Raw genomic sequence first — 15,083 nt, forward strand, 5'->3', positions numbered from 1 at the left:
TGCCAGGAAGGGAGGGGGGATGAATCATAAGAGGGCCAATGAGAGCCACAAAGCTTAAGGTGTGCCTCTGTGTGTCTGTGTAAATCCAGGAAGTGAACAGGCAGCAACTTCAGCTGCCCACAGTTAAAATGGATGCAGCCAGACTTAGAACAGGGAGATTCCTGCAGCATATTTGGCATGTACAGAATCACAGTATATATCAAATAATATGCAAAGGGGTTGGAGGAAGCTTCAGAATGGCAAATATGTTTTTATTACAAATTACAAATGTGAGCAGACTGCAGTTCCTCTTTAACAAAGAAAGCCCCTTCCCATTTCATGCCAGCAATGGCACCACATGGAAGAGAACTGGGTCTGAGAAAGAAAATTATTTATTTACACAAGAAAGATGAAGGCTACAAGATCAACAAAGCTTTACTTACCAGTCAGAATACTATAGCAAAAGTGATACAAAAATTTAACAAAGATGGAACTGCAACCATCTCACAGAGACGTCTAGGCTGTCCACAGAAGTCTGATGAGAAGGGTTGAAGAAAATCGCCGTGCAAGTTCACTGTAGTTAACTAGAGAAGTAGAAAGCCAAACTGGGGTGATTGTTTCCCGTGACACAATATGGAGTATTCTGCAGAGTAATGATATGAATGGGTGTCGTCCACTAAGGAAGCCTCTCCTAAAGCCCATTCACAAAAAAGCCCACCTAGAATTTGCCATGGCCAATGCTGAGAAAGAAGAAGACAGCAGGGACTCTGTACTCTGGAGGGATGAGACCAAGATAAATAGATATTTTTGGAACTGAGGGCTTCAAAACTGTATGGTGTTACAAAGGTACAAAAAGTACAAAGAAAAATACATGGTGCCTACAGTGAAACATGGTGGTTGCAGTGTCCTTCAGTGGGGCTACATGAGTGCGGCTGTTGTTGTGGATCTGCATTTCATTGATGCTATCATGAATTCACAGATATACAGCTCTTTACTGAAAGCGAAGAGGCTACCATCACGCCATGCCCTTGGTCGTCATGCGCTTTTCCAACATAACAATGATCCAAAACACACATCTAAGGCCACTGTTGCATTTCTGAAGAAGATCAAAGTGAAAGTGATTCAGTATGTCTCCAGATCTGAACCCAAACAAACACCTATGTGGAATTCTGAAAAGACAAGTTTAACATCACTCTCCATCCAGCATCCAGACTCATTGGAGGCAATGGTACTGTTCCAGTCGGTGCGACACTGATTTTGCGGCACCGCACCAATTTGCAAAAGTAGTTTCTGCACTACTTTTGCCTATTTCAGGTGCGACTTCAATAGACTTCTGTAAATGAAGCCACACAGATGTCTATCAAGTAGCAGCTGAAATCGCGCTGACCTTGCTACGTTGAAATCGTGCTACTTCAAGTGAAGTAGCGCAATCTCAAAGTAGCATCAATGTGAACCAGGGCTTAAGTATGGAAAAAGATAGATGTTGCAATGTGTCGCCAACTTGTTCATTTCATGCCTAGAAGACATGGTGCTGTCCAAATCACTGAGGTTATACAAAATACTAGATGTAGTAGTTTTTGTTGTGGGGTGTATTCATTTTTGCATCAACTAATTTCAGTAAGACTGAAGATATTGTAATCTAAGTTCTATTACTAAAGTGATTGTAAAGGTTTTTTTTTTAACCGCTTCCGGAACGATCACCGTACATACTGTATACTGCGGCAGGGTGGCCCGGCTCTGCAAAACCACCTACCTGATTTTGTGCACGCCGTGATTGGACACAGCGGGAGCTGATCGTTCTGTGGAGATGGATCAGTGGTGTGCCTATGTATACAAGGCAAACTGCTCATCTGTCAGGGAGCAAAGGAGAGATCTTTGTGTTTCAGCTAAGCTGAAACACAATCTTTCTTTTACTCCAGTCTGTTCCTCCCCCACACAGTTATAAAACACCTCCCAGGCACACACTTAACCCCTTCCCTGCCAGTGTCATTTATACAGTGATCAGTGCATTTTTTTTTAGCACTGTACACTGTATTTGTTTCAATGGTCCCCAAAAAGTATCAATTAGTATCCAATTTGTCTGCCGCAATGTCACAGTCACGCTAAAAATCGCTGATCACTGCCATTACTAGTAAAAACAATAAAAAATAAATTAAAAGAGTCCCTAAATCTATCCCATTTTTGGATGTTATAACTTATGCACAAACCAATCAATATACGCTTATTGGGATTTTTTTAACCAAAAATATGTAGATTTTTTTTTTTTTTTTTACTGGGAATGTTCTATAGCAGAAAGTAAAAAATATTGTTTTTTATTCAAAATTGACGGTATTTACTTATTTATTTATAGCGCAAAAAAATAAAAACCACAGAGGTGATCAAATACCACGAAAAGAAATGTCTATTTGTGGGGAAAAAAAGAACATGAATTTTATTTGGGTACAATGTCGCATGAGCATGCAATTGTCAGTTAAACCAATGCAGTGCCAAAAAAAATGGTCTGGTCAGGAAGTGGATAAAACCTTCCGGAGCTGAAGTGGTTAAATAACAACCATATCATACTTACCTACTCTGTGCAAGAGTTTTGCACACAGTGGCCCTGATTCTTCTTTTCTGGAGTCCCCTGGTGGCGGTCCTGGCCCCCCCTCTTCACCGAGTGCCCTCCACGGAGAGCTGATTTCCAATGGGGCACTCATGTGTTCGCCTATTGACACAGACAGCAGGATTCAGCCCCATCCCCAGCTTCATCCCTGGATTTGATTGACAGCAGCGGGAGATGGTGGCTGGAGCTGCTGTGCTCATGCTCATCACTGGAAAGATCTGGTTCAAGTAAGAAAAATGGGGGCTCTGGGAGGCAGCTGCAGTACAGAAGGTTTTTCACCTTAATGCATAGAATGCATTAAGGTGAAAAGACTTGAGGGTTTACAACTCCTTTAACCTTACTTTCATATAATGGGCTAAACAAATATTCTATAAGACTAATGCCGCGTACACATGATCAGACTATCCAGCGGACTTAGTCTGGCAGACAAACCGCCGTAAAGTACGCCGGACTGCCCGAACGAGCGGACCTGCCCACACACGGGACTTTCGACGGACTATCCACCGTACTTTTGAAATGATTGGACTTGCCCACACACACAGAGGAAAGTATGTTCATTTTGAGCGCGGCTCCAGGTAGCCGGGACTAGCGAAGGAAGTCAATGTCGCCGCCGAGATTGACGCGTCGCTGGCCCCGTCACCTGGTATGGACTTAAAGGGGAAGCCTTACGCCGAAAAAACGGTGTGGGGGTCCCCCCCCCCAGGTCCATATTAGACCTGAGCACGCTACCCGGCCGGTCAGGAAAGGGGGTGGGGACGAGCGAGCGCTCCCCCCCTCCTGTGCCTTACCAGGCTGCGTGCCCTCAACATGGGGGGGTGCTTTGGGGAAGGGGGCCCCCCCACCCCAAACCACCTTGTCCCCATGTTGATGAGGACAAGGGCCTCTTCTTGACAGCCCTGGCCGTTGGTTGTCGGGGTCTGCGGGGGGCTTATCGGATTCAGGGAGCCCTCTTTAATAAGGGGGCCCCCGGATACCGGCCCCCCACCCTATGTGAATGAGTATGGGGTACAATGTACCCCTACCCATTCACCTGTGAAAAAAATGTAAATAAAACACAATACACAAGGGTTAAAAATAGTTTATTGCACAGCTCCGGGGTCTTCTTCTGTCTTAGGGGGTCTTCTCGCCGGACTCCTCTGCTATCTTCTGCTAGCTCTTTTACTAGCAGAGGAGCCTGGCTTTCTTCTTCGCCGCCTCCCGGGGGTCTTCTTCCGACTTCGGGGGTCTTGTCCCCCTCTTCAGTTCTTCTTGCCGGGCCTCCGCTCCTTCTTCCAGCTCTTTTACTGGCAGATGCCTTCTGTTCTTCTCTTCGGCTCTTTTTGGCATAGGGCTTCCCCTTTAAGTACATACCAGGCGACGGGGCCAGCGACATGTCAATCTTGCCGCCGAAGGCGGCGACATTGACTTCCTTCGCTAGTCCCGGCTACCTGGAGCCGCGCTCACAATATATTAGTAGAGGGTTCGTTCTTTCTTCTTCTTGCTATAACTTCACCAGGTCTGTAAAAACCAGTGTTTGTCTACTCACACACAGGGCAAATGAGAGACAAGTGAGACCACCTTGTCCAATCATTCTAGCCTGGTAAAACAAGAACTACACTCTAGGTCAGTGATGGCGAACCTTGGCACCCCAGATGTTTTGGAACTACATTTCCCATGATGCTTCACTACACTGAAGAGTGCATGAGCATCATGGGAAATGTAGTTCCAAAACATCTGGGGTGCCAAGGTTCGCCATCACTGCTCTAGGTCATCCTCCTGACATTTTTTCACTTAACTACTAGCCTCTACGTATAGGCAAGGCTTTGTTTTCTCAGAAAACAGGTGGAGGAACTCAAACATGAGTGGGAGTGCAGGGTTCAGGTTGCACTGCAAACAGAGTGCACAGTTCAGGGGTGCTGTACACATAAAGAGTAGGATTCAGCCTCCTTCCATAGCTCCTAACCTCTGCATTCCACATCTCACTTTCACCATTCTTAAGCTCTGACCTCTGCTTGCAACCCCCTCTACTGCCCACATATTCTCCCCCTCCCTTAAAAGCTCCACCATCTTCCACTTTACTTTTGTTGCTGTATTAAGCTAAAAAATGCATCCGGCTCTAGTACCTCCCCACACACTGTAGGTGGCTCCACCTCTCTCACTTGCAGGGAGATCATCCATTGGGGGGCAGCCTCATTCCACCCCGGAACCTGCATCTTCCTTGTGCCAATCCTGTTCTCAGTGGGAACCAATCAGGAGATCGGATCTACGGGAGTCGCTGAGAGCCAAACTGTCACTTGTAAACACAGAAGCCGGACTTCTGTGTTTACAAGTGATAGTGGTGAGCAGGGAGCAGAGGGCCTGAGCCAGAGGTGGTGGAACTAAGTTCCACCAAGTTCCACCTGAAAAAAAGCCCTGTGTATAGGCATGTCAAAGTAGCAACACACTGAATGCACACAGACATCTGCTGTCAGTACCTTTCTGCTTACTGTAGGGGTATTGCATATATCTTTATAGAGCATGCGTATCCTCCTGTCTGCTCTCCTAAGGCTCAAAAACTGGCTTTAAAAAAATCGCTGCTTCTACAGGAGTGTGTTCTGTCTGTAGAAGCAGCTCAATATTATCCTATGTGTCTATGCACATTAGGACAGTTCCAGGCATATTTTGCGCTCAAAGTTTAGAGGCAGAAAAAAAGCCCTCTAGTTTGCATTTCTGATTGGAGCTTACTGGCAGAAAAAATGCAAAACTCTCCTAAACTTTGTACAAAAAACACTATATAGGAGCGCTTTTTTCTGCCAAGAGAACTGTCATTTTTTTTAAGCCCATTGTGCATGGAGCCTTAAGCTGCATACACACTATCCAATTTTCTGTAGATTGTTTCCTTCAGATTTACCAAAACCATATAAGATGAGATCAAATCTTAATGCCGCGTAGACATGCTCGGAACTTCCGACCGTGTGTAGGCTTCATCGAATATTTGCTGTCGGAATTTCCTACAACAAAAATTTGAAAGCTGTTTGAGAGCAATTCCGATTTTGTGTACACAATTCCGATGCACAAAATTCCACGCATGCTCGGAATCAAGCAGTAGAGCCGCACTGGCTATTGAACTTAATTTTTCTCAGCTCATCTAACGTCTTGTACGTCACCGCGTTCTTGACATTCGGAATTTCCGACATTTGTGCGATCGGGTGTATGGAAAACAAGTTTGAGCCAGCATCCTTTGGAAAAAAATACAGGATTTTGTTGTCGGAATGTCCGAGCGTGTGTACGCGGCATTAGAGTTTCAATTTGTATGCAATCAGGCAAGCCCTTGCACTACATGGTTTTGGTAAATCTAAAGTAAATCAGAAAACAAAAGTTGTATAGTGTGTATGGGGTTTTAAGCCTCGTACACAAGATCAGATTGTTGGCAGACAACGCACCAAACTTTTGTCCGAAGTGCCTGTGCCGTGAACTTGTCTTGCATAGAAACGGTACACAATTGTCAGCAAACAAACACAAATGTAGTGACGTGCTACATGGAATTGCAGCTCTTGAGCACCAGGAATTGCAGCTCTTGAGCACCAGCCTCAAGGCACCTTCTGCTAATGTCGTGTTTGGTGAGCATTAATTCCAAGCATGCGTATTTGTACTTTGGACTTTTGTGTGACGGACTTGTGTACAGACGATAAGAAAATCTGCCAATGGACCGTTGTCCGACGAAAATTTACTAGCCTGCCATCGAACATTTGTTGGCAGAAAGTTGGCCAACAATTGTCTGATGGAGCGTACTAATGGTTGGATTTTAGGCCAACAGTCTGACATCACACAATTCCCTGCCAAAAATCTGATCGTGTGTACGAGGCTTTAGTTTTGCCTCACCCTCCCAGCTCTTCTTTGTAGAAGAGCACTTCTTGTTATCTTTCAGCAGTACTAGAGTGTTACTGCACACATTTGGCTTTCTACCCTCATTGCTCATGCACAACTTGTATCTCTTCTTTCCTCCCTAGTGTTGTTTCTCTCCTCAATATTTTATTTTCTTGTGTATCTACTGGTTTTCCTCTCAGTTGTCATTTTATGCCCTCACTGAATTATAAAGATGACTGCAACCCCAATAAATGAAGGCTGTGGGCTGCTCCCCTTTCAGCTAAATCATTCAAGTGTAGTAATTTCTAAAATATAAGTGTTATAAAATTGAGAATCTGACACTTGCTGTTTTTTTCTGGCGCCTTTAACTCTGCAGTTACTAAAAGATACATCACTGAATATCAAATACAGGTAATCTTTTAGCAATGCCTTGGTAAAGTAAGCATATAAGCTCTGTTGACAGGGTCTCTTTTAGGTCTCAACTGTCTTAACTCACTTCACTGTTTTAACATGCATGATTACCTTAAACATTCCTATTTCAGCAACCTCCTGACATCACTCCTAGACTTCAACAGGTATAATGAGAAGTTCCACATGCTACTGCACCTTGAGGAGAAACAAATGGAGATTGATATCAGAAAATATGACCAGAAAAAACAGAAAATGGAACGCCATCCAAGAGAAAAACAGTTCCTAATACTTGAAGTAATTGTATTATATTTTAGATAACTAGAGAGATCCAGTTATTGTTATGATTTTAATATGGCTGTTGACTGTATGTTTTGTTAAACGCCAGTAAAATTTCAGGATAAACCTACAAAAAGTTTAAAGTGCCACTATGCCTAGACCAAAGTCTGTATATGTTTGACCTGTGTATGTCAAGCTCACACATATATGCGGCACAGAGGTGGGACCAGGGCCGTCTTTAATGTTGACTGGAACCTGGGCAAACATTTTCTTGGGCCCCCTATTCCACGCAATTTTGCTCTCCACATGCTTTGAGACATACAATAAATAGCAGCTAGACTCAAATTCAGTTTACTGAATCAGATCAGGCAGTATTTGGGATTGGTTGCCAGAGGTTACAGTGTATTATTACCGCTCACTGACTGGCTGCTAGAGGTTACAGCACACATTATGGCTCACTGTTATTTTCTAGAGGTTACAGCACATGACTTCTGCTTGTTGATTGGTTGCTAGAGATTACTGTACCAATCAATACTGCTCACTGATTGATTGCTAGAGGTTACTGAACATCTATACCACTCACTATTTGGTTGTTAGAGGTTACTGCACAGCATTACTGCTCACTGATTGGTTGCTAAAGGTTACAGCACATCATCTCCTCACTGCCTGCCTTTGCAAAACAGGCTGATGTTAGGCTTAATGACCACAGTTGTAGGCAGGACTTTCAAGCATGCCCCTTTACTTCCCCAGTGGGCAGCATTCAGCAGAAATAATGGTTGATGTGACCTCAGGGGGACATGATATACATATGAATGCCGCCTCTATTTACATATCAATGCCACGGTCCACGGATATTTGCATATCATTGCAGCTACATTTTACATAGCAATGCAAGTTATTTACATTTAAATAGAGGGTCTGCAGGTAATTTATCTGTACATGGCAATAGGGCAAAGCTGGGCAGCAGCAGACGTTTACACTGAGATATCGGGACACAGCACAGGACTAAATCTTCAAGGGATAAGGAAATTTAAACTGGGATAGTTAGAAAGTATGAGGCAGCTGCTTTGGGCACCACTACAATGATGGGGCCCAGGGCAGCTGCCCCTTTTGCCCTGCCTTAAAAACGGTCCTGGGTGGGACATACCCACAGGTGAGGCACCACATGTATGTGCTTGGCTTTTGTGCTGGAAGTTTGCTCCACAGAGTGATCCCAGCATGAAGATTGAGCAGTCACCAACAGATCTGGGCCTCCACGTTATGATGGTTGAGATATGTAGTTTTATGAACACATGGCAAAGTCGCAAAGCTTGGTTTAGGCGTTAGGATTTGTTTTTAATCTTAGGCATGAAGGGGTTAACAAGCCCTCACTGATCTATATAGTTCCAAGTATTGTGAAGTAATTTATCCTCAAAGATCACAACATAGACTTTGAAGGAATCCTCCCCACTGTGTTGTAGCATTCTGACAGAGGGCTCTCCTCCACTGTCAGAATACACTGATTGGCTGCAAGGGCTGTTTGAATAAAAATTTTCCAACGTTCCTGTTAGATGAACTATTTTCAAGTGGGAATGTGCCTGCTGAACCGGCTTAATTCCGATCCATCTATGGCTAGCTTAAAGCGGAGGTCCACCCTAAAAAGGACCTTCCGCTCATCGGATTCCTCCCCCCCTCCGGCGCCACAATTGGCACCTTTCAGGAGGGAGGGGGGTGCAGTTACCTGGATAATCCAGGTAACTGCACCCACTTCCGGGCTAGCTCTCTGCGGAAAGGGGCGTACATTACGCCCCTTTCCGCAAGTGCCCGCCCCCTTCCGCAAGTGCCCCGCTGCCTGCTGGGAAACACACAGATCCCAGAGGCAGCGGGGACCGTCCTCATTGCGCAGCGTGGCTCGCGCATGCGCAGTAGGGAACCGGGAAATGAAGCCGAAAGGCTCCATTTCCTGATTCCCATACCCAAGATGGCGGTGGCAGCACTCGAGTGTCGATCTAGAGATCGGCTTCGGGTGCCGACATCGCGGGCACGCTGGACAGGTAAGTGTCACTATTTTAAAAGTCAGCAGCTGCAGTATTTGTAGCTGCTGACTTTAAAAAAAAAAAAAAAAAAAAAACGCGGAGTCCCGGCGGACTCCCGCTTTAAGTAGGCTGTCATTGTTGAATTCAACAACCTGGCAGCTAGCATTTTCAGAAAAAGTTCACAATAAAATCCTCCATATTTCTCTTAGTAGAGGGGTCTGTCAAAATGTATAATCAACATTTCCTCCTACACTTATGGCAAGTGACAGCAGAAATTGTAAATAGGAGAAACATATAATGTGTACTTTCCCTCTGCATTCCTCTTTTAGTCATCCAGCATAACTAGAATAGGGTGTGATGAATATTCTTTATATTTGAATGGCTCGTATAAACTTGAAAGGATTATAATGCCAGTGTGTTTTTTTTCTCCCTGCCATAGGTCCCTGGTGTGGCTGAAAATAGACCTTCAGTATTAAAGGGAGACCACCTTTTTGTGAGTTTGTCTGATGAGCCAGAGTCACCTGAAAAGGTTTCTTATAAAGGTTATGTGCATGGTGTTGAATTAGAGAGAGTCAAACTTGGATTTTCTCATCAGTAAGTTTTCTCCTTTTTTGTTCTAATACAGAATAACGAATTACATTTTGTTGGCATTCCCGAATTTCCATATAAAAAAGCATGCCTCATCATGTGCAGTTAATAGAGTTCTTTACATGCATTTTTACATGTTTTTGCACTTTTATATATTTCTTTTTTTTTAAATACACATGCAAAAATGCATGAAAGCAGAAAACCATGTACTACAATCTTCAAAAACATTTTAAAATACATGTGAATTATGTAATGATGTTATCATTTTTAAATATATGTGACAGTTATGCCACGTACACACGATCGGACTATCCGGTGGACTTAGTCCGGCGGACAAACTGCTGGACTTTTCAAACTAGTGAACATGCCCACACACGACTGGACTTTGCTGGCGGAGTAGGTCCGGCGGACAAACCGCCGGACTTTTGAAATGAACGGACTTGCCCACACACGGAGAAAAGTCCGTTCATTTTGAACACGGCTCTAGATAGACGGGACTAGCGAAAGAGGTCAATGTCGCCACCTCTATCGGGGAGATTGACACGTCGCTGGACCCGTCAGCATCATCTGGGACTGTGACATCATAAGGGGGCAGGGTCATCATGTGACATCATCCAGTGACCCCACCCCTTGTCCCTATATAAGTCGCCGCACAATGCGTCCCTGTCATTGCGGCCAGAGAGAGCATCGAGTCAACATCTCAAGGAAGAAGAAGAGAAGAAGAAGAGAAGAGAACAGAAGAGAACAGAAGACCGGGCCACCGCTAGTAAAAGAGCTGGAAGAAGAAAGCGGAGAAGAACTGAGGAGGGGAACAAGACCCCCGAAGTCAGAAGAAGAGGCGGTGGCAAAAGAAAACCGGGCCACCGCTAGTAAAAGAGCTATAGGAAGATAGCGGAGGCCCGGCAAGAAGAACCGAAGAGGGGGATAAGACCCCCGAAGTCGGAAGAAGACCGCCGGACGGCGGTGGCGGCGACGAAGAAGAAATCCGGGCTCCTCTGCTAGTAAAGGAGCTAGCAGAAGATAGCGGAGGAGTCCGGCGAGAAGACCCCCCAAGACGGAAGACCACCGGAGCTGTGCAATAAATTATTTTAAAAACACGTGTTGTGTTTTTTTCTTTACACTTTTTTTCACCAGCTGGATGGTTAGGGGTACATGGTACCCCAATACTCATTCACATAGGGTCGGGCCCGGTGTCTGGGGGCCCCCCTTATTAAAGGGGGCTCCCGGATTCCGATAAGCCCCCCGTCCGCAGACTCCGACAACTAAAGGCCAGGGTTGTCGGGAAGAGGCCCTTGTCCTCATCAACATGGGGACAAGGTGCTTTGGGGTGGGGGGGCCGCAGCGCCCCCCCTTTCCCCAAAGCACCCCCCCATGTTGAGGGCACGCAACCTGGTACGGACGGCTCAGTGGGGGGGTGCTCGCTCGTCCCCACCCCTTTTCCCGACCGACCGGGCTGCGTGCTCGGATAAGGGTCTGATATGGACATTGGGGGGACCCCCACGCTGTTTTTTCGGCTTAGGGCTTCGCCTTTAAGTTCATACCAGGTGACGGGGCTAGCGAGCTGTCAATCTCGCCGATGGAGGCGGCGACATTGCCTTCCTGCACTAGTCCCGTCTACCTGGAGCCGCGTTCAAAATGAAGACTTTTCTCCGTGTGTGGGCAAGTCCGTTCATTTCAAAAGTCTGGCGGACTAGCGCACAGACGGCCGGATTGTCCGCCGGACTTGGGTTTTGAGTCGTGGCATTAGTGTGTGTGGCACAGCAGACTCTTCATCCAGGAAGTGGGCTTAAAACCTGTGAGGTGTGTGTGTGTGTGTGTGTGTGTGTGTGTGTGTATGTATATATATATATATATATATATATATATATATATATATATATATATATATATATATATACAGTGGACATAAAAAGTCAGGTTTCTGTGATGTAAAGAAATTAGACAAAGATAAATAATTTCCACCTTTAATGAGACCTATAGACTTTTTCCACCTTTAATGAGACCTATAAACTGTACAACTCAGTTGAACAACAAACTGAAATCTTTTAGGTGGTGGGAAGTAAAAATAAATAAATAAAATAGTATGGTTGCATAAGTGCGTACACCCTTAAACTAAAACTTTGTTGAAGCACCTTTTGATTTTATTACAGTACTCAGTCTTTTTGGGTATGAGTCTATCAGCATGGCACATCTTGACTTGGCAATATTTGCCCACTCTTCTTTGCAAAAACACCCCAAATCTGTCAGATTGTAAGGACATCTTTTGTGCACAGCCCTCTTAAGATCACCCCACAGATTTTCAATGGGATTGAGGTCTGGGCTCTGGCTGGGCCATTCCAAAACTTTAATCTTCTTCTGGTGAAATCATTCCTTGATTAGGATGTATGCTTTGGGTCATTGTGAAGCTATAAGATGAAGTTTCTCTTAATGTTCAGCTTTCTAGAAGTCTGAATGTTTTGTGCCAATATTGACTAGTATTTGGAACTGTTCATAATTCCCTCTACCTTGACTAAGGCTCCTGTTGCAGCTGAAGAAAAACAGCCCCAAAGCATGATGCTGCCATCACCATGCTTCACGGTGGGTATGGTGTTCTTTTGGTAATGTGCAGTGTTGTTTTTGCACCAAACATATCTATTAGAATTATGACCAAAAAGTTCAACCTTGGTTTCATCAGACCATATGCTTTTGGGAGACTTCAGGTGTGTGTTTGCAAAATTTAGCCAGGCTTGGATGTTTTTTTTTGTATTGCCACTCTTCCCCATAGCCGACATATGAAAAATACAGGAGAGTGTTGTTGCATGTACCACACCGCCAGTGCTTGCCAGATATTCCTGCAGCTTCTTTAATGTTGCTGTAGGCCTCTTGGCAGCCTCCGTGACCAGTTTTCTTCTCATCTTTTCATCAACTGTGGAGGGACGTCCAGTTCTTTGTAGTGTCACTGTTCTGACATATTTTCTCCACTTGATAATGACTGTCTTCACTGTGTTCCATGGTATATCTAATGCCTTGGACCCTTCTCCTGACTGATACCTTTTACCAATGAGATCCCTCTGATGCTTTTGAAGCTCTCTGCTCTCTTTCTCTCGGACCATGGCTTTTGCTGTAGGATGCCACTAAGAAAATGTCAGGAAAGACCTACTAGAACAGCTGAACTTTATTTGGGGTTAATCAGAGGCACTTTAAATGATAACAGGTGTGTACTGACTACTATTTAATATGAGTTTGAATGTGAATGCCTAATTCTGAACACAGCTACATCCCCAGTTATAAGAGGGTGTACACACTTATGCAACCACATTATTTTAGTTTTTTGTTTTTACTACCCCCGCCCCCCCCCCCCCCCCCAAAAAAAAAAAAAAAGATTTTGGTTTGTTTTTCAAATGAGTTGCACAGTTTATAGGTCACATCAAAGGTGGAAAAAGTTCTGTAATGATTTATCTTTGTCTCGTTTTTTTACATCACAGAAACCTGACATTCTACTGGGGGTGTGTAGACTTTTTATATCCACTGTGTGTGTGTGTGTGTGTATGTGCGCGCACGTATATATATATGCTGTGTTCCAAGCCTCTCTCCACGCCGGGCGAATGCCAGCTGATGTCCCACTACTGGACTTCACTACCCAACGTGCACCACACCGCTCCTTCAGAAATCTAACCATTGTATGGGCACACAGCCAGGAGCAGGACACCCCCCCCCCCCCCCCCCCCCCACAGGCTAAGAGCAGAGGCATTCCAGTCTTTTCTTTCATCTACCAACAGTGAGTGAGTTTAAGGAACACAGTTCCTCTTACCTGCAACTTGCAAGCATTTTTTCCATCAAGCACCGTCACCTTCCTCCTTTAGGTGAGGACCTTATGTGATTAACTAACCCCCTGTGCCCTAGTAGGTGGCGGAAGTGCAGTTGTGTCGCCTCACAATCACAAACATAGACTATAGGTGAGGTTCATCACTAACAATCGTGACTCTATGTTACAATTGATACATTTTTTGTTTTTAAGATCCCAGGAGGATCGGATGTCTTTGTCATTGTCATTGTTTTTTTTATCCACCATTCAATAAATAACTTTTATGTTTTATCATATCATAAGTTTCTTTGGTGCACTGTATTCTGCTGGTTGTTTTTGCGTTTTATCCCACTAAGTCCAAAGTGGTTAAACTGCGGCACATTGATACAGACTATAGGACATCGATTCAAACAGCTAGTAGTTTGTCATATGGACATCTACCCTCGACAAAAGGAATGTTCATTTGTGCACCAATTACTTTTTTGGTTTACGTGAGCTTTTCTCTGACCTAGAAGGTGACAATTCTGGGGAAGGAACCCTGACTTCCCCCCGTGGCATGGGTGATAGCCCTGTCAAGCTTGTTCCCGAAGAAGGAAGAGCCCTCAAAGAGAATCCTGCACCATACCTGTTTAGAGGCAGGATCATCTACCCAAGGGCGCAGCCACAAGGCACGTTTAGCTGTGACTGAAGACATCATGACGTGTGCTACCGGCAAACAATGTCAAGGGAGGCTTCTCCCAAAAAGACCAACGCCATCCTTAGTTCATGTATCGGTATGCTCCTGGCCATCTCCTCAGAGACGCTTGCCAAGATGGAATCCATTTCACCTGTCCAGGCCTCTATCGCTTTGGACAGGGCTGCAAGGGCCAAAGCTGGCTTACAGGCCATACCTGATGTAATATATATATATATATATATATATATATATATATATATATATACACATATGTTTGAGGTCTGTATCTATCTTCCTCTCCAAACCATCCTTAAAGGAAACAGTGTCTTCCAGAGGGAGTGTGATGTGCCTCACCAACCTAATTAAGGCTGCGTCGATGAGAGCTTGAAACTCTATGTTTCACATCCTCACTTTTGAAAGTGAGGATGTGAAAGAAACATTTTTGCTATTTTTAATTTAGTAGCAAGTTTTTTTTTTCCATGCCACCCCATTCATCTGTAATGATTTCACCAAGTTCACCCAAAAAGTGGAAGTTTGGGCACTCCGTCTTGAGGTGTTTGAAATACACAGGCTCTACCCACCTCAAAGCTTCTTTAACTGCCTTGACCAATTGTGGTACTAGAGAAAAATCAAAAACCTGTGCCAGGGTTAACACCTTCCACTTCACCGTCTGAGGCTTCACTTTAAGGAGCGCTTATGCTGAAAGGGACCCGGAGCCTCCGGGTCATCCTGCACAAGGACTGGTGCTGGGTTAACAGGAGGAATGATGTTACGGCTGGAGTCAGATCTGCTCAGGGATTCCTGGACCCCCTTGCTGACCAGTGCCTCCACTTGATGGTCTCCACCTCCTCTTTCCCTTACGGCTTGGGAATAACATGGCTCACAGAAAGATTTGCCTTCCGGGACCTGAGCCCTACATCCTCAGCA

The 15,083-nt window shown here is 44.8% G+C and overlaps 1 protein-coding gene across 1 annotated transcript in view; it reads left to right on the forward strand.

Annotated features, from left to right (window-relative positions):
• Window positions 1–15,083, forward strand: part of LOC143982644 (putative helicase MOV-10) — a 178,313-nt gene that overhangs the window by 55,358 nt on the left and 107,872 nt on the right. Inside the window, exons 7-8 of the mRNA XM_077481542.1 lie at window positions 6,949–7,111; window positions 9,548–9,702. Coding sequence (XP_077337668.1) covers window positions 6,949–7,111; window positions 9,548–9,702 — 318 coding nt within the window. The remainder of the gene's footprint in view (window positions 1–6,948; window positions 7,112–9,547; window positions 9,703–15,083) is intronic.

This window comes from Lithobates pipiens, unplaced genomic scaffold, assembly GCF_037356315.1.
Source record: "Lithobates pipiens isolate NorthernLeopardFrog02 unplaced genomic scaffold, aLitPip1_a1.2 Scaffold_16, whole genome shotgun sequence".
Classification (NCBI taxonomy): Eukaryota; Metazoa; Chordata; class Amphibia; order Anura; family Ranidae; genus Lithobates; species Lithobates pipiens.